Source organism: Carassius carassius, chromosome 27 (genome assembly GCF_963082965.1).
Source record: "Carassius carassius chromosome 27, fCarCar2.1, whole genome shotgun sequence".
NCBI classification, from domain to species: Eukaryota; Metazoa; Chordata; class Actinopteri; order Cypriniformes; family Cyprinidae; genus Carassius; species Carassius carassius.
Window position 1 is genome coordinate 30,757,623 of NC_081781.1, and position 23,781 is coordinate 30,781,403.

The 23,781-nt window shown below is 37.1% G+C and overlaps 1 protein-coding gene across 2 annotated transcripts in view; it reads right to left on the reverse strand.

The window, feature by feature from the left end:
• The window catches only part of LOC132107149 (lethal(3)malignant brain tumor-like protein 3), a 78,638-nt gene that overhangs the window by 33,594 nt on the left and 21,263 nt on the right, over positions 1-23,781 (reverse strand). For both annotated transcript variants that reach the window (XM_059513378.1, XM_059513379.1), the window contains 10 exons: positions 22,955-23,059; positions 22,730-22,865; positions 22,504-22,595; positions 22,116-22,267; positions 17,933-18,009; positions 13,629-13,714; positions 13,434-13,544; positions 5,135-5,249; positions 3,536-3,638; positions 1,114-1,257 (listed from right to left, as the gene is read on the reverse strand). In XM_059513378.1, coding sequence (XP_059369361.1) covers positions 1,114-1,257; positions 3,536-3,638; positions 5,135-5,249; positions 13,434-13,544; positions 13,629-13,714; positions 17,933-18,009; positions 22,116-22,267; positions 22,504-22,595; positions 22,730-22,865; positions 22,955-23,059 — 1,121 coding nt within the window. The remainder of the gene's footprint in view (positions 1-1,113; positions 1,258-3,535; positions 3,639-5,134; positions 5,250-13,433; positions 13,545-13,628; positions 13,715-17,932; positions 18,010-22,115; positions 22,268-22,503; positions 22,596-22,729; positions 22,866-22,954; positions 23,060-23,781) is intronic.

Genomic DNA, 23,781 nt, shown 5'->3' on the forward strand with positions numbered 1-23,781 from the left:
CATCTATGAGCTGCTCTATCAGAGTTCCACGAGAGCCCCTCCTTAGAACAGTATTTGAAAATCCATGCTATGGTAAGTGTGCACGTGAAGTCTTTGCACACTTTCTGAAATCCACACTGTGGTAAGTTTGCGCGCTAGTATTCTGCGTTCTTTATCAAATCCTATATGGTGAGGGCTTCGCACAGTTGCTTCATGCCCTTTCTTGAGTTGGTAAAAGCCCCATTCATCTTGGGTGCCACTCCACCTATGTTTCCTCGGATACCTATCTAAACAGGGTGTTGCTACTAGAGAACTGTTGAGCAACAATTAAGTTGGGTATGTAGCTTAGGCCTTTGGCCATGAGGGGTACTGTCACAGACAGCCATCTAAACGTCCCAGGGGCAACTCCCGTGGAAATGGTAGAGTTGGTACTTAATGCTCGCCATGATTCTGGCCTGCACTCCCCTCAGCATGGCGGCGTGGGTATACTGTTCCCCATAGCGGCCCCTAGAGGACGCAGTTTGAAGTTCCCTTGAAAGGGGACGTCTCAGGTTACGAATGTAACCATGGTTCCCTGAGTAGGGAACGAGACACTGCATCCTCTAGCTCCCTGCCATGCTTCGGACGCAAGGCCAACAACTTGGTGTTTTTTCAATGTATGCTTCAGACACGGGTCATGACGAGGTGTTCCCCATAGCGGCCCCTAGAGGAAGCAGTGTCTCGTTCCCTACTCAGGGAACCATGATAACATTCGTAACCTGAGACGTTTTTTAGTTACTACTATGTCCTTCAGAAAGCATAAAGTAAAATCAATTTACATGGATCTTCCTGTTCAAAAGTTTACACCCCCTGCTCTTCATACATTGCACTGCCTTGTTGAGCATCGATAAACATGTGCAGCTTTTGTAATAATTGAGATATTAAGTCCCTCAGTGTGAAAAGATGGATCTCAGCATCACAATCATGGTTGTGGTGTGATAATCACTCATCTTTCCCAGTCAGTTCTGCAGTTTGCTGGAGTGGGAGCTGTGTGTGACACACAGTACTGTACATCAAACTATTATTTAAGGGGTTTCCCATCATTAGAGCTCTATAAATATTTCAGAAGAACCCATCAGAGAAACGAACACTCACTCATTAGCGTCAGCTGAAATCTCTGCACTTGGTTCTGCTCTGCGTGGCCGACCCACTCCGCTTCCTGGCATCTCTCCGCTCAAGCGATCTGGCAGAACCGAGTCCTTGTTCAGGTTAATATCAGAATACGGGCAACCCACGGCACTGAAACACCAGGAAACACAGATCAATTTAAAAACATTTAATCTATCATTGCAGTTCAGTAGCTGCTTTGTAGCTAGTCATGGGTCTTAAAGTCTTGATTCATACTTTCACAAAAGGTCTTAAATAGGAGTCGAAAGTCTTAAATTCATAAAGTCATGGCATTCAATTATGCATGTACTAACTATCATTTATTCTGAGTATTGCTCAGTTGGGCAGTGTTTCCTGATGAAAAGTTAATAATTTATTATAAAGAGTCAAATTAAAATAAATGGGGCTGTTTGATAAATCACGATCATAGCGGATTCAATTAAATAACTTTAGAGTCTTCTGCACCTCATCTTAGAGTGAAGCGCAGCGCTGGGTGATGATCTGGTGTTTTTATCAACTTGATTTACAAAAAATAAAGAACTAAAAAAAATCATTTTTGCATGTGCTGCGAGTTTAACATTTGGGAATGCAATGTGCACTAAGGCTTACTTTATTTTTTACAGTCACATAATCTGCAATGATGCACAAACTTAGTATTCTGTCATGTCAAGACAATATTAATATAGTAACTAATGTTACAATGTTGTGTAATGTTTAGAAAACTATATTATAATCCATTTTCATTTTTCAATAAAATTGTAATTTACAGCAATATGCATTCTGTGTTCAGTTTATAGCTAAAATAATAATTGTTATTGGTGCTGTTGTTTTATTGTATTATTATTGTAAATTATACTCATCATTATTTTTAATATATACTTAAAACATCAGTAATGTAATAACACAAAATTCATCTATAAAGTCAAAATAAAAGACTAAAAAATGTCGTGTGATCATGAAGTGGCACGTGTGAATGTGCTATTAAATCACTGAAATAGTAACTTAAATTTCAGCTGGAAATTAAAGTAAATTTAAAAAAGTATTGTCTAAGGAGTTCAGTTGGCAAAAAAGCTTGGGAATCCCTCGCTTAGAAGTTATCACAAATATGAATCATGTTTGATTCGGTAAAGAGTCATTTTCCATATGAGCTTTGATCAGTATGGGTTTCTTGCCCTCGAGTGATTTTTCTAAGACTGACTGTAAAAATAGAAACATCAGAGAACAGACATGCAACACCTTTCCTGCTGATCTGAGCAGAAAGACCATCATTAGTGATCATTAGTCTGGTTTGACTGAGCTAGTATATGATGAAATATTATCACAGTATTTTTCCACATCCTATCGATATTTAGTATGATATTCATTTATCATTAATGGGGAAGAAAATACTTTTCACATGTTTGATAGACCTTGAGAATTAATGTAAAGATCATTTGTTTGTTCACAATTAAACTCCACAGAGCTACCTTTTAATTTAGGGCCCCATGAAATCTGTTTTATTTTTTCCTGAATTCTGTGTTTTATGATTCAATACAAATTTATCATTGAAATGGTGTCTAATTAAATGAATTAATAAACTTCAACAATTTATTCGGTCTTTTTACAACAAAACATTGCATTATTTTTGTCAAATGATATGCTGCACAACAGTTCTGTATAACAATTAATATTTATATTTAATATATTTTAAATAAACCAGACTTTCAGACAGGCTGCCATGAAGATCTTTCAGTTTCAGTGTCTTAGTAGTTTTCTCAAAGTAAATGGTAAAAAGCTTGTGACTCTCAGAGCAGATCTGTAGATGATGATCATGTGTGTTCTTCTCTCATATATTGAGATGCAGATGCACAGTGAGAATTACGTGTGGTTGAGTTCATGTATCAGATGAAGCCGCGCCATTCATTCACACAGACACAAAGATCATGATTCAGCCTATTAGCATCACATGCTTATTTGACACACGAGAACCCATGTCACACAAGCACATCTGAGCTTACGGTTGCAATATTCCATAAACCGCTTTTTATCTCTGTTGCTTGGTACCGACTATGCAGAAGATGGAGAAATGCATGGATATGCAAAATGCATTTTTTTTTCAAAGTACAACAGAGAATGGCACGTGTACAAATTTTATGCAGCATGTCAATTTCTGCTGAAGGCAATGGGAAATCAGATATAAACTGAAAGTGAGTTGAGGAATGCACAGTTTGACTAATTCATACTTCAGCAATAGTGGTTCATTTGGTATGATTAACATCAGAAACAAACTATTCTGGAGTCTTCATGAACTGTATCATGAACCAGTGGTCTGTTGCACTCTTTTTAGGCACCATTAAACAGGGTTCAAATTATCGAGATTATTCAAAATCTGATGTCAAACAAATAAAGACACGCACAGATGCACACTGACCTGTGGTGTCCAGAGTAGCGGGCTCCTTTGATGTGACCCACTCCCTTACAGCCTGGTGTGGGACAGCCACCCTGCTCAGACGTCTCGAACATGTCCTGAGGAGCTATGAAGAAACCACACGTTATACAGCATCCTCACTCGGGATCCACAATACCAGCTAACACATGGAGCTGTCAATAACCGTTTGCGATAAGTGATTACACAGTACACACATGAGCTTCACCGAGACAAAATGGAACAAAATCAAATGTAATATAAAGATATGGGTCTTTGTAGTGTCCTTTATTTTTTTTTACATGAAAGTCACATGACATTATTATTATTAATTTTTTTACATTTGAAGAGTTCAGATGCAAAAGCCTCTGTGCCATCTGAAATTTTTTTTGCATGTGAAAATCCATTCTAAAAACAATAAAAATCCAAACAAAGATCAAAGTACAAGATATTTATTTTGTGAAATGATTCATATCCATTTTTATACAAAGGTTGTGTCTCAGTTGTGAAGTCATTTCTGCAATAATGAAAAATGTTAATAAGATTTCATCAGAAGTAAATGTACTTGTTTACCAAGGAGACAACCAAGATAGAGTGATTAAACTTATTAATAGAGTACATGTAGATTTATATGGAGAGTGTATATTTATAGGAAATATACACGACTCATAGACTCTGATGGGTATATTCTCTTTGCCTGGTTTCTCTCTCTTTTCTCACACTCGTTTTGTTTCTCAGTAAGTCGGTCACATCCTGATGCCAGCTGCTGATTTCTAAACATTGCTCCGATCCGTTTCCATGGACACAGAGGAAGGGAACGAGAACAAGAAGAAGATTATCAGTAAGATTGATTGGAGAAAAGCTCATTGTTCAACAGCATCCTCTGGAGCTAATAGAAGATATTGACATGAGAGGAAGAGAGAGGACTGTTAGACACTCCATCCCTCTTCTATACCCACATAAATCTTTCTCTCTCTACCGGCTACAATTTTCCATGAAATGAAGAGGAAAATGGCTGTTATTTAGAGAGTCTATTTACAGATGATAGAGAACGCTGTTTGAGAGGCCATTAACTCGACGTTTAGGGCCGGGATTGCAGTATGTTTCGTCTGAATCACTGAAACATCTTGCTCGAAACTGTCAGTAATCTCTCTCTCTCTCAAAACCTTAGTGCAAAATCATCTGTGAAAAACACATACACACAGCACAAAACAATCTAATCTTAGTTTCTTGTTTTGTTCTACAGGAAAATATTTGGAACATATTAATTAGGATCATCTCCATGCGTCACACAAAGTGAATGAGAGGAACAATGAATTCCAATAGCATCAGATGTCAGCATGTTGCACAATATTAATAGGTATATAAAACAAATTGTCAATTTTAAGTAGATGCAAATATTCCTTTGATATTTGTAGTACTGAATAAAATATATTTTGTGCATTGCCCATCTTATCCATAAGAATACATGTGATGCTGCCTTAAAATCAAAGCCAAGTGTCTTTGAAGGTCTCAAGTCTTGCTGCATGACATTTGCAACAGCCATTTCATCACGAGCGTGTCTCTTAGCTGAAGTTAGTGTTAGTGAAATCTGTCTGTACTCACTGATGGGCGGCTGCAGTGGGTGCCCAGTTTTGGCGCACCACCCGGCGGGATGAATATCTGGGCTGTCTGCATCGGTCCAGTAATCATATTCATCTGTCCAGCCATCAAAATGGATCTAAAAGAGAGCAATGCAGATCACTCTTTTACAATGCTATAAAACAATAAAGCTGCGTCTTAAGGCTATAAAATCTAGAAAAGAGGATGCTGTCTGTATTGGCTGTGACTAAGCGCAGTGGGTTAAGATAGAATACCAGATATTTTCCTGATTTTTTGGTGAAAATTAAGTACTTTATTATTATTATTATTATTATTATAGGAAAAGAAAAATTAAAAAAATATTAATACAGTTAAAACGTTAATAATACAGAGGAACACAAGCAGAGAAATGTTTAAATATTGATTCTGCTCGGAGTAAAACGATTGATTTTTTATTTTAATTTTTTTCAAACCCAGCTTTTGTTAAAATGACATTAATACTAACCAAACAATCTACAGGAGGAAACTAGGAAAACAGTTTTTCAAGATGATGCTCAGTTATTTTAGAGGTGTGCAATAATGAAAATAAAAATCTGAATATTTTTATAATTACACCATATCTTGCCAAGTGTGTTTTTGAGTACCTTGTTTGGGTTAAGACTGCAATGTAAAAGTAAATATAAAACTAAACCAACAGTAGGTGTCTGAACGTCCCCATCTTATTTGACGTTGACTCATTCATTCAAAAGATTTATTCAAAATGGCTGATTCATTTAGAAATGATGCTAGTGACGGTTGTCTTTATGAATGGGGCCAATGAATCACTGACTCAAATGATTTGTCAAAAACACAGAATCATTCAGTAACAAAACACACTGCTGCTGGAGATGTGAAAATGTTCTACTCCAGTGAAACAGCAAACAGACAACACTGTGACTAAACCAAAACTCACTTACAGTAATACTAACTTGTTTGCATAAATCTGTTGCATAAAATTAATTCACTTGCGATCGTGCTGATATTCAGGAAAACAACACCCTTACTCATGTGATATTATTTAAATAATGTGATGCAAATATAAAAACAAGAGCTCTTCCATTGCATTCTAAAAGCCTTTATCCTGTAGAGACTCTCAATGTGTGTTTTTGCTTGTTGTTGTTTTTTTTTTGCAAAGTGAGTTACATAATGTCAGCTCGCACATTATTAAAACAAAAATTATGATATTATAGTGGAAAACAAATATCGCACACCCCTATCTTAGCTACTTTTCCATCCTAAACTGTCTAGTGCATCACACAGTGTCGTTTAATATTGTACACTTTCCTACAGCCACGCGTTGAGATAATAAACATACTGGTTCAGCTCACAGAACAAATACATTTCTTGCCATTTCTCCTTAAATATCTGCTATTTCATATTAAATATCTTCTTTTAGACATCTTTAAAATCACAAGATACTTACCACAACAGCATTATTACAACACAGCTATCATCAGTTATGTGCTGCTGGAGATTTTGGTGCCGCTTGATCCATATTGAGCTGTGTGTTTGTGTCCAGGTTTTTGTTGCGAATACACTTTTGATTTAATTTTCAAGATAATGTTTTATTGATTATTTTACATTATTTCTCAAATCATCCCATGGGCCGGACTGGACACCTCTGTGGGCCGTATGTTTGACACCCCTGATTTAAATGAATGCAAAAGACTGCCCTTAATCGAGACACCTAAGGCCAGGAGAAACTGTTCCTGTGGGGTCATGTTGTCTTTTTCTGGTGACTGCGTGAATGTCACAACAAATCCCAGAGGAGCTGCTTGTGTGGTGATAAATAGAGATTTTATTCTTACATAAGGTACAAAACACCCCACAGCTCTTCAGATGAAAGCAGGAACAGCTTGGTTACTAGCATTTCAAGGTCCCTCGAGAAGATTATCTTCATAATGCAATGCACATCTCTAGAGATGTTAACGTTTTAACAGGAATCTTAAGGAAACGTTGGCAACGATCAGACGGCTGGCAGGGTGATTTTGTCATATTGTGTTTGAGACTCTCACAACTCTTTGAAAAGAGCTGCTGCAATCACAACAATGAGAAGAAAAGAGCAACAGCCTTTAAATGACAGCCTGTCTCCACGACTTCGATAAAACGGGTTCCTGGGAAATCAGCCGGACTGCAGGAACAGGGTGGACTAAAAAGGCGAGCTGTGTTTTTAGTGGTGTTCACAGCACAGCTGACAGTCATTATGTGGAGGCTGAGTGGACTGGCTGTGTGTCCCATCCAGACCAGACTGGCTTTTGTGATTCACTGCTTGACAGTTTGATTCATTTGCATTCTTCTCATCAGTCTCACTCTCTTTTAATCTCCTTCCAGTCTGCACGTGTCCACTCATGACCATATCCATTTAGCAATCTCATTTTCCTTTTGCTTTGTTCACAACCAGTGTAATTTTAGTATCACTGATGTAATGATACTGTTTCTTTTTCCATTCTTCACTATTTCCACAAAGCTATTGCGCAAAGGATTTGGCATGGGAATCCATAACATGTAGTGTAAAACTTTGTTTTCTTTGTCAAGTTACATTATAAAAGAAACTGAACTATTTTAAACTTAATTTTTAAAAACCTGAATGTTAGCTTTTCCCTCAGTCAAATGACTGTCTAGCACAAATTCCTTATTCTTCTTCTATCTTTTCCTTGTTATGCATGTATTGCATGTATAAAACTAACAGTCATGTAATACAATACAAATAACATAAAAAAATGCATATATCAAATACAATATCAACATATTACAAACTTCTTAATTGCTTTAATTTAACAAGTGATATACTATTATAGTGTTTTTTTTTTTTTTTTGTTACACCTTTAAATGAGATTTTACTATATTTTTCGTTTATCACAAATTTACTTTTTCTTTTGAAAGTTTTATCCATGTTTTTTCTTCAGGTCTATATAGGTTTTCATATAGTTTTTTTTTTAAAGTTTTAGTTTTCAGTTGTAATTATTTTAGTACTAAATTTTTTAACAAAAATTAGAAATTATGCCTTGTAAAATAACTGAAATATATATTATATATATATTTATATTTATTATTATTTTATTATTATTATATGTATTATTATTTTATTACTGGTTTTAGTTTTAGTTAATGATATTAGCTCTGAATCACACTGCACGTTTTTAACATTTTGTCGCTGAAGATCTACCGATCCTGCTGTATTTTTAAAATTAAGACTTTGTTCTACATTTACATTACATTTACATTTAGTCACTTTTATCCAAAGCAACTTACAAATGAGGACTATGGAAGTAATCAAAATCAACAAAAGACCAATGATATGCAAGTGCTATAACTAGTGTCAGTTAGCTTAAAGCAGTACACGTAACAGTGTTTTTTTTTATTATATAATAAATAAAACTAAAACAGACATAATAGAATAAGAATAGAGAGTACCACAGTTAAAGGGTAAAATAAATATGGAAGAGATGTGAAGAGATGAAGAGATGTTCTTGAAGATGGCTAAGGACTCAGCTGCTCGGATTGAGTTGGGCAGGTCATTCCACCAGGAGGGAACATTTAATTTCGAAGTTCATGAAAGTGATAAAGTAACTTTCACTTGCAGAAAAGCAAGCTTCTAGAGGGCCCATAAGTCTATAATGATGAATTTAGGTAAAGGGGTGCAGAGCCAGTGGTGGTTTTGTAGCCAAACATTAAAGCCTTGAATTTTATGCAAGCAGCTATTGGTAGCCAGTGCAAATTGATAAACAGAGTGTGATGTGCATTCTTTTTGGCTCATTAAAGACCTGGAAGACTTGCCAAGAGAGCACTGAAATAGTCCAGCGTGAACATTTTAAGAGCTTGAACAAGGAGTTGTGCAGCATGTTCAGAAAGAAAGGGCCTGATCTTCTTGATGTTGAATAAGGCAAATCTGCAGGACCGGACAGTTTTAGCAATGTGGTCTGAGAAAGTCAGCTGATCATCAATCATAACTACAAGGTTTCTGGCTGTTTTTGAAGGAGTTATGGTTGATGTGCCTAACTGGATGGTGAGATTGTGATGAAACGATGTGTTTGCTGGAACCACAAGCAGTTTTGTCTTGGTAAGGTTGAGCTGAAGGTGATGGTCCTTTATCCAGTAAGAAATGTCTGCACACCGTTGGATCATCAGGATGGAATGAGAGGTAGAGTTGAGTGTCATCAGCATAGCAGTGGTATGAAAAGCCATGTTTCTGAATGACAGAACCTAATGATGCCATGTAGACAGAAAAGAGAAGTGGTCCAAAAACTGAGCCCTGGGGCACCCCAGTAGTTAGATGTTGCAACTTGGACACCTCACCCCACCTCAACCCACCCCACCCAATTTTTTTTTTCTCTGTATTAGTCACTAATCATGCAATACCCATGTCCTACATCATCCACTGGAACGCCTTCCACGTGTGAAGGTTACCGGAAGTGAGAGAAAAGGGTTTATTACGTTTGAAATAGTGGTGCACGATTTTCAAACGTTTACTGACTAGATGCGCATTAATCATAGGCCGATATATATCGTGCACCCCTAGTTTGAAATATGGATATTTTTCTTATGAAAATGCATGGATTCACTACAGGAGGACTTTATTCACCCCCCGGAGCCATGTGAGGCATGTTTTATTATGGATGTGTGCGCTTTATTTGATGTCTTGTGGAATGTTTAACAGAAACACCCACTGACTACAATGATAGAGCTTAGAATAGCCAGGACAATTTTGTATATAACTCCGACTGGGTTCGTCTGAAAGAAGAAAGTCATATACACATAGGATGCCTTGAGGGTGAGTAAAACAGACTTATTTTCATTTTTAGGTGAACTAACCCTTTAAGGGTGGGTTTCTTAAGTAGTGGGGTTATAGCATGTCTAAATGCTGAGGGAAAAACACCAGTGTAAAAACGGTTCAACAAATTGCAAACGAACAACTCATTTTTACAAAGCCATGGATTTAAGACTTTTTAACATGCTATCATATAAACTACTGATCCAGATATGCCAAACCCTTTTGTCTTTGTCCTGTGGGATAGTCATGGGCGTTGCAGGGAATCATCAAAGGCCTGGACGTAAAGGTCTTTTTCCTCAAAGTTAATTACAGCTGCTTCAGGAAATATTGATGGGGGATTTTAAAACACAATGGGAATCTGACAAATCCATCTAGTACAAGGCACTGAGCTCCGGTGAATGTCAGCGAACAGAGGTGATGAGAGAGAGCAGCACTGGAGGTGGAAGTCGTGCACTATACGGCTCGGACACATGAACAAGACCAATACGTGTAAACAGAGTACTGATTGGGTGTTTAAGAGAGAGACTGAAGGACCTCTGCTCGCTCTTTCTGTGGAGGATCACAAATGCCGGCTGAGCACACAGACAGCGTGAGCGGGAGAGGAGGCACATCTGACAGCTCTCCGCCTGAGTGTGAGACAGACAGTGACATCTGTTATTTCACTCGGTCTGTGTGAATGATGTGTGTGGATTCTGCTGCCCCCTTGGATCCCACATGTGCAATTACAGCCAGACAGTTATGCAGACTGTTAACCACCTGTTGCACACTTCACTTAAAAATGGCAAGACCTTATCAAAATCGCCTTTCACTTTGCTTCGTGCAACAGCTGGGAATGAGGCCTGTTGGTTATAGTAGGTGTTCCTAATCAACTGCATATCAGTCACGACTCAACTTTGATTTATTAAAAATAAATTTATAAAATTATAAAAAATTAAGTTGTTTTGTTGCTCACTCAGTGTGAACAGCTGTGAATGCTTGACCTTGTCAATCTCTAGTATAAACTGTGTCTTGCTCTGATCGTTTCAGAAGTAACATCTAGCATGCAAAATATGCACAAAGTCCACACATTTGCATTTGAGAGAGGTACAGTAACATGTAGTTGTAGAGCAGTAGTTTCAGTTTCACTTTAAAAAAAAAACTTCTTCTTTTTTATAATAAATATTGTTTATATTGAATGCTGCTATAATTTGCTTCTTTTATTCTTCTATTTTTCCTTCCTTTTCTGCTTTGAATGCCAGTAATTTTGAAGAATTTGTTGTGGAGTGAGGGAAACTAAATACTGCCTACAGTGTTTTGTAAAAGTTTTAGTTTCCAGCATTTGAAATGATTTCTGAATGCAATCAAATCTGACTTATCAGTGTTGTTTTCCAGGAAATGCTTATCAGCACTTATGCCGTTTTTCAATACTTCAGATCCAAAGCAATGCTGGCATGAATTGCGATGTGTTGGACTGAAATGATCAGCACTGCTTCTGTGCGACTGAAAACTTACAATGGCAAGAATCTGCATTAGAACGGCTCTGGCACAAACACGCATTCATGTGTGTGAAGAGCAGATGTTTATCAGCCTTTATCAGCCAGAGGACTGACAGATCGTGTTCAAAAGAAGATTTCTATATGGAGCAGAGCTTCCCTCCAGCCCACACGACGGGAAAAGCACAGATGACTCATCCTGATCACTTCTAACTCCCAAACAGACAGCTGAGAGATCAGATGCTGTCATGGGATCACCGTCAGCTGAATCAGCACTGCATCACTGCATCTTCCCTGACAATTTGAGCGATTATGCTGGGAAACTGCACAACACAATGAGCAAGAAATCAGTGATGGAATGCTTGGATACGTGAGCAAAAAGCAGATCATATTCAGTCCCTATGTAGGACACAATCTGTGAAAAGCTAAATAAAAACAAAAAGTGTTTTAAAAATGAGCTCCATTTTATCCCGCATTTTGGATTATGTTCTTTCCCCCTTGAAATTACAATACGACAATAAGAAATACAATAATAAAAATGTGATTGCCATTAAAAAATCAATTTGTCCTAACTAGACCCGGAAAATAATCAACCAACACATTCATAGAGAGGATTTTTTTCCACTGATGATGACTGGACGGAGCAAAGAAACCAGTTTGGACCTCATCAAAAGTCTTTAAACGCACCTATACCAGTCAGGACCTCATCTAGACACGTACTGGATAAGAACATTGTGATCGAAGAAATCAGATCCAACAAAAAAATACACATTCAAGATGCACTGAATCTGGCAAAATACATTTGATGTTTGCATAGTCTAATTAATGAACATTAACTAGTCATTATTTATAAAATGAGATTTCAGTTCATAATATTTAGCAGACTGAATAGATCCTGTAAAGTAAATTACACAGTAGCCTATCACTTGAATCTGGGCGAATTGAGTGCCAGTAACAGAGCTTATTGACAGTTAAACCATGGTCTGTCTGAATACTCGATTCTGATGGCTGAATGGTGTGCATTAAAACCGTGAAGCACAGGTAGATCTAATTCAGTTCTAATTCAATGTTATAATTAATTTATTCAAATAAATTTGATCTTACCGCACTATTTCATCTCTGTGTCTAATTTGAAGTGGGCAGAATGCTAGAGCTAATTAGCCATAATAACTTAATCATTTAATAATTGATCTTTCAAGCTCTATCGTTGCACTCAGCACGTGTTGCATTCCTTGAGTCCAAAATTAAAGTCCATAAAAATTTTTAAAAAGCTGACCTCATACGTCATTCCCCGGAACTGCTTCTGTTTCCAACAGTGAGCCCAAGCTAGATTCAAGTGATTATTAAGTTTTGAATATTGATATTTTTCTTACAAAAACGCATGAGTCGCTACAGAAGGCCTTTGTTCACCCCCCCGGAGCTGTGTGAGACACTTTTTTTTATGAAAGGCGCTTTTTATTTCAGGTCTTTTGGACTGAAGCAATGCAACACGTGCTGAGTGAAATGATAGAGCTTGAAAGATCAAAGAAAATTTTATAACCCTGACAGGATTCATCTGAAAGAAGAAAGTCATACACACCTAGGATTCCTCGGGGGTGAGTAAAACCAGGCCTAATTTTCTTTTTTGGGAGAAATAACCCTTTAAATCATAAATACTGGCAAATGACCATGGTATAAGTGGAATAATGCACTTAGCTGCACAATTAGCTGTGAATTAAACAATTTTAATGTGCGCCACATCACATCAGGTGGATCTTTGCCACTACGTTGTGCATTAAATTTGTTTAAAAAATTGCCATGCATTATCCCAGAATTATCTTCCAAATTATCATCATTATTTCTATAGTCTAATAACTTCATCTCTCAAAATCATTATTCTGAAAGAGCAAAAACCAAGTGTCCCCCTAGATATACCAACACAAAGCACACTTTTTCTTTATATTTTGTCTACATGTTCAATAAACTGTTCAGCTGACCCCTCTAGACCAACATGGAAATTCACATGGAGCCATCATTATGTGTGAAAACTATAGTTTCTCACCCGCAGTCGATGGTCATCCGTATGAACCACTGTGGCCACTCGGATCAGAGCAGGATTCCTCTTGTCGACCACCTCCAACTTCATATTGAGCTGGAAACTGTGAGGAGGTTTCTGCAGAGAGAGAGGCAGATGTCCTCAGCGCCTTGGGTCTCTCACAAGGGCTGGAGATGCTTGGCTATAAGCACATGCACTCACCACTTTGAAGGCTCGAGCAGGAGCTGGTAATGAGTTGGTCTCTGCCAAGTATTTCTCCCAGGAGAAGTTCTTCACATCAGGGTATCCTACAGCACAGAGAGAGTGAGGTTTGAGGGGCTGATAAAAGCATGATATTTACCAGTGCTCACTGGTTTTTATGCTGTATTATGAAATCCTTTGGTGTGGACCTGTGAACTAAGGTTATAGAGAGAGAGCATGAAACATTGCAAGAAAGCAAGAAAGAAAGAAAGGGACATCTTTTATGAGAGAATGTACTACTTGCCCCATCCCATAAGACATTAGGAACGACATAATCAAATCAGAAATAATGTTAAATACAACAGGGTTTATGTAAGTTTTATGAATGTCAATTTAATACATTTTAAAGCCATGTTTAAGGCAAGGCAAGTTTATTTATATAGCACATTTCATACACAATGGTAATTCAAAGTGCTTTGCATAAAAGAAAGTAAAATAATCATGAAGAAAAATAATCACAAAAATAAAACAAGCAATTTAAAACTTTGAAAATGATTTTTTTTTAATTAATTATTTTAAATGAATTTAAAACATTTAAAAATATAAAAATTATTTGACATCAAATACAGTGAATACGTAAAATACAGTGCAATCAGTTCGGACATCGCACAGTGCTCATTCAATAAATGCACAGCTAAACAGATGAGTTTTGAGTCTAGATTTAAATGTGACTAGTGTTTTAGCACATCTGATCTCTTCTGGAAGCTGATTCCAGCTGCGGGCGGCATAGTAACTAAAGGAGGACTCCCCTTGTTTTGTGTGAACCCTTGGTATTTCTAACTGACTCGATCCTAATGATCTGAGTGCTCTGTTAGGTTTATATTCAGTGAGCATATCTGCAATATATTGCGGTCCTAGGTCATTTAGTGACTTATATACGAGTAAAAGTACTTTAAAATCAATCCTAAATGTAACTGGAAGCCAGTGTAAGGACCTGAGGACTGGTGTGATATGCTCATATTTTCTGGTTCTAGTCAGAATCCTGGCAGCAGCGTTCTGGATGAGCTGCAGCTGTCTAATGGTCTTTTTGGGAAGGCCGGTGAGGAGCCCATTACAATAGTCCACCCTGCTGATGATAAAGGCATGAACAAGTTTCTCCAAGTCTTGGCTGGAAACAAAACATCTAATTCTTGCAATGTTTTTTTAAATAATAGTATGCTGATTTAGTTACTGCTTTGACATGACTACTGAAACTAAGGTCTGTCTCCAGAATCACACCAAGATTCCTGACTTGATTTTTAGTTGTTGCCTTGGGCTCGGTCAGCTTGATTCTAGAACTGCTGGAAGGGATTGTGAGATGCAGACTAGATTTGCTTCAGGACCAAGTAGAGACCCAACACAGCACTTCAGATATTATGCTTGGAAAAAATTCCAAATGTCCTTAAAGTCCAATAGTGAGATTGTTTCAGAACAATTACAGAAAATTAAAGGAATAAATGAAAGGAAACACAATCTGTCACCATGGTTTCTAAATGTATATGTCTTAGCAGCGCACAATGACTTTTTGGAAAGACTTCAAAGCTTTACTTTTTAATCCATTACACACACACACACACACACACACAGACACAAAACAGCTGAAAGTGAAGTGAATTAATGAGGTGATTAAAAAAAATAGATTTGCCAGTGGGCTTAACAAAATCAAGTTAATTCAAAGGGAAAACAAGTTTTTATAGCCCACTTGCAGATAAATGTTCTTGTTTAAAGCATAAATTCACTTAATTCTCAAAAAGCAAGACTTCATTTATTATTTAATGAATTAATATATGAATTTAAGACTTTCTATGGAATGATATTCCGGACATTATTCAAAAGGAATTGCAAATTGTATTTGCAATTGCGTTTACAATTTGTGGACGCATAAAATGTGACAATCTAAACGCAAATGCAAATCGCGCACTACCGTTTGCATTTTCGTTTAAGCGAACGCTCAGTGTCTGCCAAATTTAAAATGGAAATGCAAAGTCCGTTTGCAATTGTGTTTCCCATATCTTACGAGCTATGAGCCTGTCATATTTAAATAGCAATATTAATTACCACATTTGCCTTTTCACTCTCTCTGCACTGTGCATGTAAACTGCCAAAACTCAAATGGAATCGCAATACCTTTTGCATTTGAATTTCCAACGTCTACACGGAAACCTGTCAATCAAGTGACAGGGGTGGGGCCATTTTATTGGGCGTGTTTGCATTGGGAAGTGACGTCACTCACAGTCGACAGTAATACATAATTATTAATTAATTAATTAGTGTGGACTCTGTCATCTAAATACTTAATAACCAATAAGGTTAAGGATGTGTCTCACAAATTACTTCATCTTTTCTATCCGTTGAAGCTTTACTTAAAAAAGATGTTTCCTGATATTGACCGTTTGTTATTTTTGTGGTGCTGAACACGAATCCATTTCTCATCTCTTCTGGGAATGCACACATACAAGTCTGTTCTGGAAGAATTTTTGTATCTTCGATCATACTAAAATGTACCATGTTTTACTATGGTAAATATGAGTTATCAATAGTGTTTATAATTAAGCCACAGTAGCCACAAATGTACAGTTGTCTGAGACGTTATGAAATGTTCTTTAACATCATGAACCATAAAATGTAGTCAGTGTTCTGCTATTGTTTATTTTCATAATAGGTAAACACAGGTCACAAGATAACACGGTCACATTTCCTTGATTCAGCAGCTGCACGATGTGACGCCGAGAGTCCTGTCTTCAATCGAGAGATCTGGAGCTGATTCTGTGTAGATCGGTAGCTCAGTGGTTAGTGACTGTCATCTCTCACGGCATACCGTCTTTTAGCGCGTGTTCGAAACCCGGGCCAACACAGACGTACTTTATTTTTTTGTTTATCCTACTTACTTCAGCCGCGAAACAGGTGATCATACTAATAACTTGTAATCTTTACAAGAATATCTGAATCATGCAGTGAGCAAGTCTGCGTTTATTAAACACTTAATATCGCGTCAGTTTGTGCTTTCAGAATCACAGAGTCTGCTGCCGTCATTCCAGCACATCTGCAGCAGAGACCTGAACCAGGAAGTTGGTCACCAGATAACACAGTAACCAGTTAAACCGTAACACCGGGAAGATTAGGCAAATAGACTGGTGACGTAGGTCTGCGCGTTTCTGATTTCGGACTTGCATCCTCGATAGTTCAGACTTTGTGCATTCGACTCGGGAGTGTGATGTCTGCGAGGACGCAGGTCCGGTAATTCTGCAAACAGCAGCGTACTTGATAACTTCAGTCAGCTCGCCTTGACTACTGCAATTTTCTTCACTGTATATTTACAATAAAACAAAAAGGATATGAAATATGACTGCTCCCTTTCATTTTTCATTTACACATAATAATAGCAGCAGAAATGTACTTAGTTCAGGGAAATGTGTATATATACAGTCATTACAAATGAAACTAAATATTATATCAATTGCCTCTATTACCGTCGACTGTGAGTGACGTCATGTCCCAATGCAAACACGCCCAATAAAATGGCCCCACCCCTGTCACTTGATTGACAGGTTTCCATGTAGACGTTGGAAATTCAAATGCAAAAGGAATTGCGATTCCATTTGAGTTTTGGCAGTTTACATGCACAGTGCAGAGAGAGTGAAAAGGCAAATGTGGTAATTAATATTGCTATTTAAATATGACAGGCTCATAGCTCGTAAGATATGGGAAATACAATTGCAAACGGACTTGGCATTTCCATTTTAAATTTGGCAGACACTGTGCGTTCGCTTAAACAAAAATGCAAACGGTAGTGCGCGATTTGCATTTGCGTTTGGATTATGTCACATTTTATGCGTCCACAAATTGTAAACGCAATTGCAAATACAATAAACTTTCTGCTGCAATTTAAGACATTTTAATGTCTTAATTCGTAGAAGGGTGAATTCAACAATTGACTGGTTCAACAATTGACTTGCAGAGAACTATATGTATAATAAAGAACTATATACAACATGTCTTTCCTGAATCCCCAGCAGAAGTCTGAAGTCAGGTCAGAATAAACACATGTCGTCCTCGAGTCCATGTCCTCATACTGAAGTCCCTCTGAAGACACTCTGAAGCTAGTCTGTATTTCAGCTGGAATGGCTTTCACATGTTAAGATCTAAACCAGCACAACAACCTAACATCGTCCTGCATATTATCAGAGTCGCAATTAATGAGCTTAAAAAATACAACAGGCAGACCTTAACTTTTCTCCTTCCTCTTTCTAACAGGATGAGTGGTATGTGTTGACGTGTTGCATCACCTGGAGGGGTGGTGAGGGTCCTGCCGTTCTCTTGACACCAGCCCACCGGATGGATGTAAGGACTTGTTGCATCACACCTGCAGAAAAGAAGAAACACAAAATTGCATTTTAACGTATTTCATGCACTGTTTAATAAATTTTTCCCCCATACATTTTTTATAAATTCTTACTTTGTTTGGGACTGACAATGCATGCATTAAAATACAATGAAATACACAAATTAACACAGTTTTGCATTTCATCTGCAATTGTGGGTCACAACTTAAAAAAAGAAAAAAATGTAGGCATCTCTTGTGGTTTAATGTCTTCCAAAAGCATCGAAATTGAACCAAATACTGTAAAATGTTGTAATTCATTCTGTTCTGGCAGATAATGCTAATATATTTCAATATTGGACTTTAAGGACATTTACAGTTGGTAGACAACCAAAATAGGTATTACCGCCGCAGTCACATGTTAAAATCATTCACGAAACTACCACCAGGTGGCGCAAAGGGACGGATTGGAAATTGAATGTAATTTTAAAATGTTGATTTGTTAATGGAGATGAAATGACGAAGTAAAACAACAATAACATTATAATATAACATTGTAGCATCCTTAAAAACCATAATTTTTTTTTTACAGTGAGTTAATTTCAATAGTCTTAGGCAACAGTCTACTTACTCATCAAAAATTAAAAGAAAGACCTTTACCAAGGCTCTTGCTGCATGCTATTGTTATTGAGCAGTCATTACATAATATGCCTAAATATACTGTGTATATATATCTTGCCAAGACAGAACTGCTTTTGATTCCAGCAAACCCATCGTTTCATCACAATTTCACCATCAAGTTAGGCACATCAACCATAACTCCTTCAACAACAGCCAGAAACCTTGGAGTTATGATTGATGATCAGCTGACTTTCTCAGACCACATTGCTAAAACTGTCCGGTTCTGCAGATTTGCTTTATTCAACATCAAGAAGATCAGGCCCTTTCTTTCTGAACATGCTGCACAACTCCTTGTTCAAGCTCTTGTTCTGTCCAGGCTGGACTATTGCAATGCCCTCTTGGCAGGTCACAATTAATTCAGATAAATTTTTAATGAGCCAAAAAGAATACACGTCACACCTCTGTTTATCAATTTGCACTGGCTTCCAATAGCTGCTCGCATAAAATTCAAGGCATTGATGTTTGCCTACAAAACTACCACTGGCTCTGCACCCATTTACCTAAATGTATTACTTCATACTTATGTGCCTCTAGAAGCTTGCATTCTGCAAGTGAATGTCGCTTGATTGTGCCATCCCAAAGAAGCACAAGTCACTTTATCGGACTTTTAAATTAAATGTTCCCTCCTGGTGGAATGACCTGCACAACTCAATCCGAGCAGCTGAGTCCTTAGCCATCTTCAAGAATCGGCTTAAAACACATCTCTTCCATCTTTATTTGACACTCTAACTTTAACACTCACTATTCTAATTCTATTCTTTAAAAAAATCTAACTACCTTTCTAATCTTTTTATATTCTATTTTCTTTTCATTTATTATGCAATTGTATGTGTGTGTGTGTGTGTGTGTGTGTGCAAAGACCTCAAACACTAGCTTGCTCTATTCTTTTTTTATTCTATCTGTTTTCTTTTTATGTATTATATTATTTAAAATCCCATGCTAGGTGTACTGTTATCCTAACTGAGACTTGTTATAGCACTTCTATATCATTGCTCTTTTATTGTTTTTGATTGCTTCCACTGTCCTCATCTGTAAGTCGCTTTGGATAAAAGCATCTGCTAAATGAATAAATGTAAATATATATAAATATATATAGGATATTTCTCATGTATGTGAGACACCCCAATTTTAAGTTATTCGATTATCGAGAAAAAAATCAAGTGATTGAGAGGGCGCCTTTCTGTCATGCATGTGCATTAATAATTTTCGAACAAACACTTGAATATGAATAATAATTCACATTTTGCATATGCATTACAAGTAAATAATTTTTTACATGCAATTATCCAAAATAAATAAATCAATGATAAATAATAATAATAATAATAATAATAATAATAAGTAGACAAATAAGAATACATTCTGTGTGTCGCACTCAGCGTCAGGCATGCAGTAAGGAATATGATACACACCTGCATTTAAAAGCGGCTGAATTTTTTTACTTAAATTATATGAAAGTAGGTAAAGAAGACTCCTTTTAAAATCACTAAAGTTGTCAATTAATGAAGCTCTATTTTTACATCATGTGTATTTTGCTGATTAAAATGAGAGAACTTGAGTTTAAACGTGAGGACGTTTTATTAATAAGCCCATTCTTCAGAGTTTCAATGATTTAGCTAAATCGTGTAGGTTTAATTTTTTAGTTTTCCTGTTTTAATTAGGCCTAAATAATGGGAGCGAAATTACAGTGCCTCACATTTTACTAAAACAAAGGAAATAATTTATAAAACACGCAACAATTTCTTAATCAATATAAAGACAAATATCTTTTTCCCCAAAAATGTTAATATAGGCAGCTCACTAAAATAGACTACCACTTTTAATGCTCTGAAGCCACAATTTCTTTAGAATAATATTCATACAATATAAATAATACAGCACACCTATTAAATGTGTCAAATCTAAAATATGGTTTTATACCATGTAGCTTAGAGAAAATATAAGCACAGGTTCATAGGCTTGACATTTATCCTGCTCGAATTTGTTCTAAGAAATGCACATAACTTCATAAGGACTAAACTTTAATATTTTAACCACAGTGTTTTTCTTTAATTTTCTCTGACTGAAGCGGTCAAATGATACACATCAGGAGGCAAAGCTGACGTCTTTTTGCAAAATTGTGCTTTGATGCGCTTGTTTGATAACTTGTGGTTAAAGTGCCACTCAGTGGTCAAACGCTGCAAATGCACTTTACAGACACGCATGGTTGGCCACCTACTGTAGATTTTTTATCTGAAAATTATCAGCACTCTGATTTTAAATATCTGAAGTGCTGTGTTGGTTCTCTACTTGGTCCTGAAGCAAATCTAGTCTGCATCTCACAATCCCTTCCAGCAGTTCTAGAATCAAGCTGACCGAGCCCAGATTGCTCGTGACCAACAACATCTGATGCGCTTCCTGATGATAAGATAATGGCTAAAACAGAATTCTCCTGATCTCCTGAAATGATTTGTTTGAATAGAGTGAAACAAATGTGGGGATGAGATGTTGGGGAAGCGCTGTGGGAGCGTAACGGCTGGAGAAGATGTGCACAGAGCTGTCAGATGTGATCTGAGCTGAAGACACAGAGTGCGTGCCGTTCACTGTGCTGCTATCCTCCTCCTCCTGAGTAAGTGATGAGCAGTTAAAAGCATTCTGCCTGCTCTACACACACACATAAAGACACACACTCAGCACAGAATGATATCTGGGTCACTCGTAAGAATGAGAACCTGCCCCATTTGTGTCCTTGTGACTTACGCCTCATATAATTAACAAGATACTCAAATTGATACTCATCTGATAGATTTAAGCCTGTTCAGTTTCATCAATTTCATCAGCATTTCAGCCAATTTGTATGTTTGCAGGAGTTAAACAGAACAAAAGATGCCCCTCTACCCAAATGATGCACTGATTCAAATGTAAATATTGTTTTCATGTCAGCGCCGACTATCCTCTCACAATAAAGGCTTAAAAAGACCATAAATATAACTTAAAGATATCTGTGAAATATATGATTTCATGTTTTTCACAGATGTGGGTTTCTCTATACTTTTTCAGTATTGTATTTCAGTGTGTCACCCTTATATTAGTTCAAAAGTCAACTTTATTATAGTGATTCGTTTTTAAAGACAAGACATATAATTGTAAACAATTATTTTATAGTAATTATAACAATAATATTTATGACTGTGTAGTGAAAGTAAAACTGTGTGATATTAACAAAATGTCAATGATATGACTTTCAAGCCATCAGGGTTGAAATAACGTTCTGCTTAAGAATTAGTGAGTAAAGATCACATTTCATACTAAACACTTTCTTACAGGTTTTTGTGCATTTGGCTTTAGTTACTGCATGTATTAATAAAAAATAAAAAGAAATAGTAAAATGACGTCCTGTCCATAGATAAACACATTTGTTCTCTTTTTTAGGGAAAGTCACCGCAGGAGCATAGCATAAAAACATGAATTCAAGGATGGGAATGTACCAGTAGTCATAACTCTCATCCCAGCTGTCAAAGTGCACCAGGAATCGACTGTCCACCATGTCTGTAATCGTGGCCACACAGATGAACGAGGGATTCTTCTTATCGATGGCCTCCAGTTTCATTCCCACCCTAAACCCTGACGGCGTCACCGTCTGAAAAACAGCATAGCCATTCAGTCGGAATGACTGTATCAGCCAATGATATCTTAGCAATTCATGATGCAATAGGATCCTGGTGCTAAAATCAAGTCAAGTTTTAAATACATTGTACTGTACAGTATCTAGGTCCTACTACTGTGAAGTGTTTAAACAGGTTAAATGTGCTCGTCTTGTTTAACAGTGCCATCTAGGGGAAAATGGGACACATCGTGTGATGCTCTCTCTCTCACCATGTTCTGGTTCTGAAACAGGGCTTTGGGTGCTGTCTGTATTTTATTTAGCTTGATGTAGGAGGACCAGCTGAACTCTTCATCCTTCATCCCTACAGAAACACAGAAACCACACGGGTCATGTGAGGAACAGTGGCACATACTGCTACACATTAGTCATGAAAGTGGAAACAAAAGCTGCATGAATTGAATTCTGGGTGTTCTATGAATGGCTGGTGTCTCTTACCTTTCGGTGGATGCAACTTGTGTCCGGTTTTCTCGCACCATCCCACTGGGTGAATGTCAGGAGAGTTGGAATTTACCCAGAAGTCATAGCAGTCTGAATACTTATCAAAATGCAGTCTGATTCGATGTCCTAGCACCTGCAAATATGCACGAGTCAGCCATAAGATGAACAAAAGTGGGCATGTAAAGTAACATATTTAGACAATATTTGAGTTTCGGTTGTTACCTCAGCGATGGTGAGGACGCAGTACATGGACGGGTGTTCAGAGTCGATACCTTCCAGTCTCATGCCAACCCTGAAGCCATTCTTACACTGCGGAAATGACTGATACTGCACACACACACACACACACACACACATCTGTGAATTGTGGGGACTTTACATTGACTTCTATTACTTTTCTACTGACCAAATATTTTCCATCCCCTAACCCTAAACCTACCCCTTACAGAAAACCTGTTTGCACTCTTGCACTTCCAGAGAAACATAATTTTTTCCCCTCATAATGACCACAGGCCAGGCCCCACAATGTCAAAAATGTCAGATTTTACTGTCCTTGTGGGGACATTTAGTCCTTGCAATGTAGCATAAACACACAAAAACACAAACACACACACACAAACACTCACAAAAGCACAAACACACATGCACAATCAAACACGCACATGCAAACAAGGACACACACGTTTACACTTCATACTCCATAATGACAAAAAAAAAAAGATTTGTGATAACTTTGCACATTCATTACAGGGTTTCTGCAGGTTTATAAAGGTACATTTAAAGGTTTAGACTTTTTAAGACGAAGGAATAAATTGAAGTTAACAAAATACGTAAATATGGTCTTTAAATGTAGATGTCCAGTGAGCAGACAACGATGTGTATTAGCAAAACTTCAAAGTTTTAAAAAACTAATTTTAAAATACAAGTCCCAATCGATATTCATTCATTTTTTATTCATTTTAGAGAGAGAGAGAAAAAACGCATGGCTTAAACAGCTCTGATCTCAGCCCCTAGAATACAGAAATAACTTTTACTCTTCCCTCTGAACA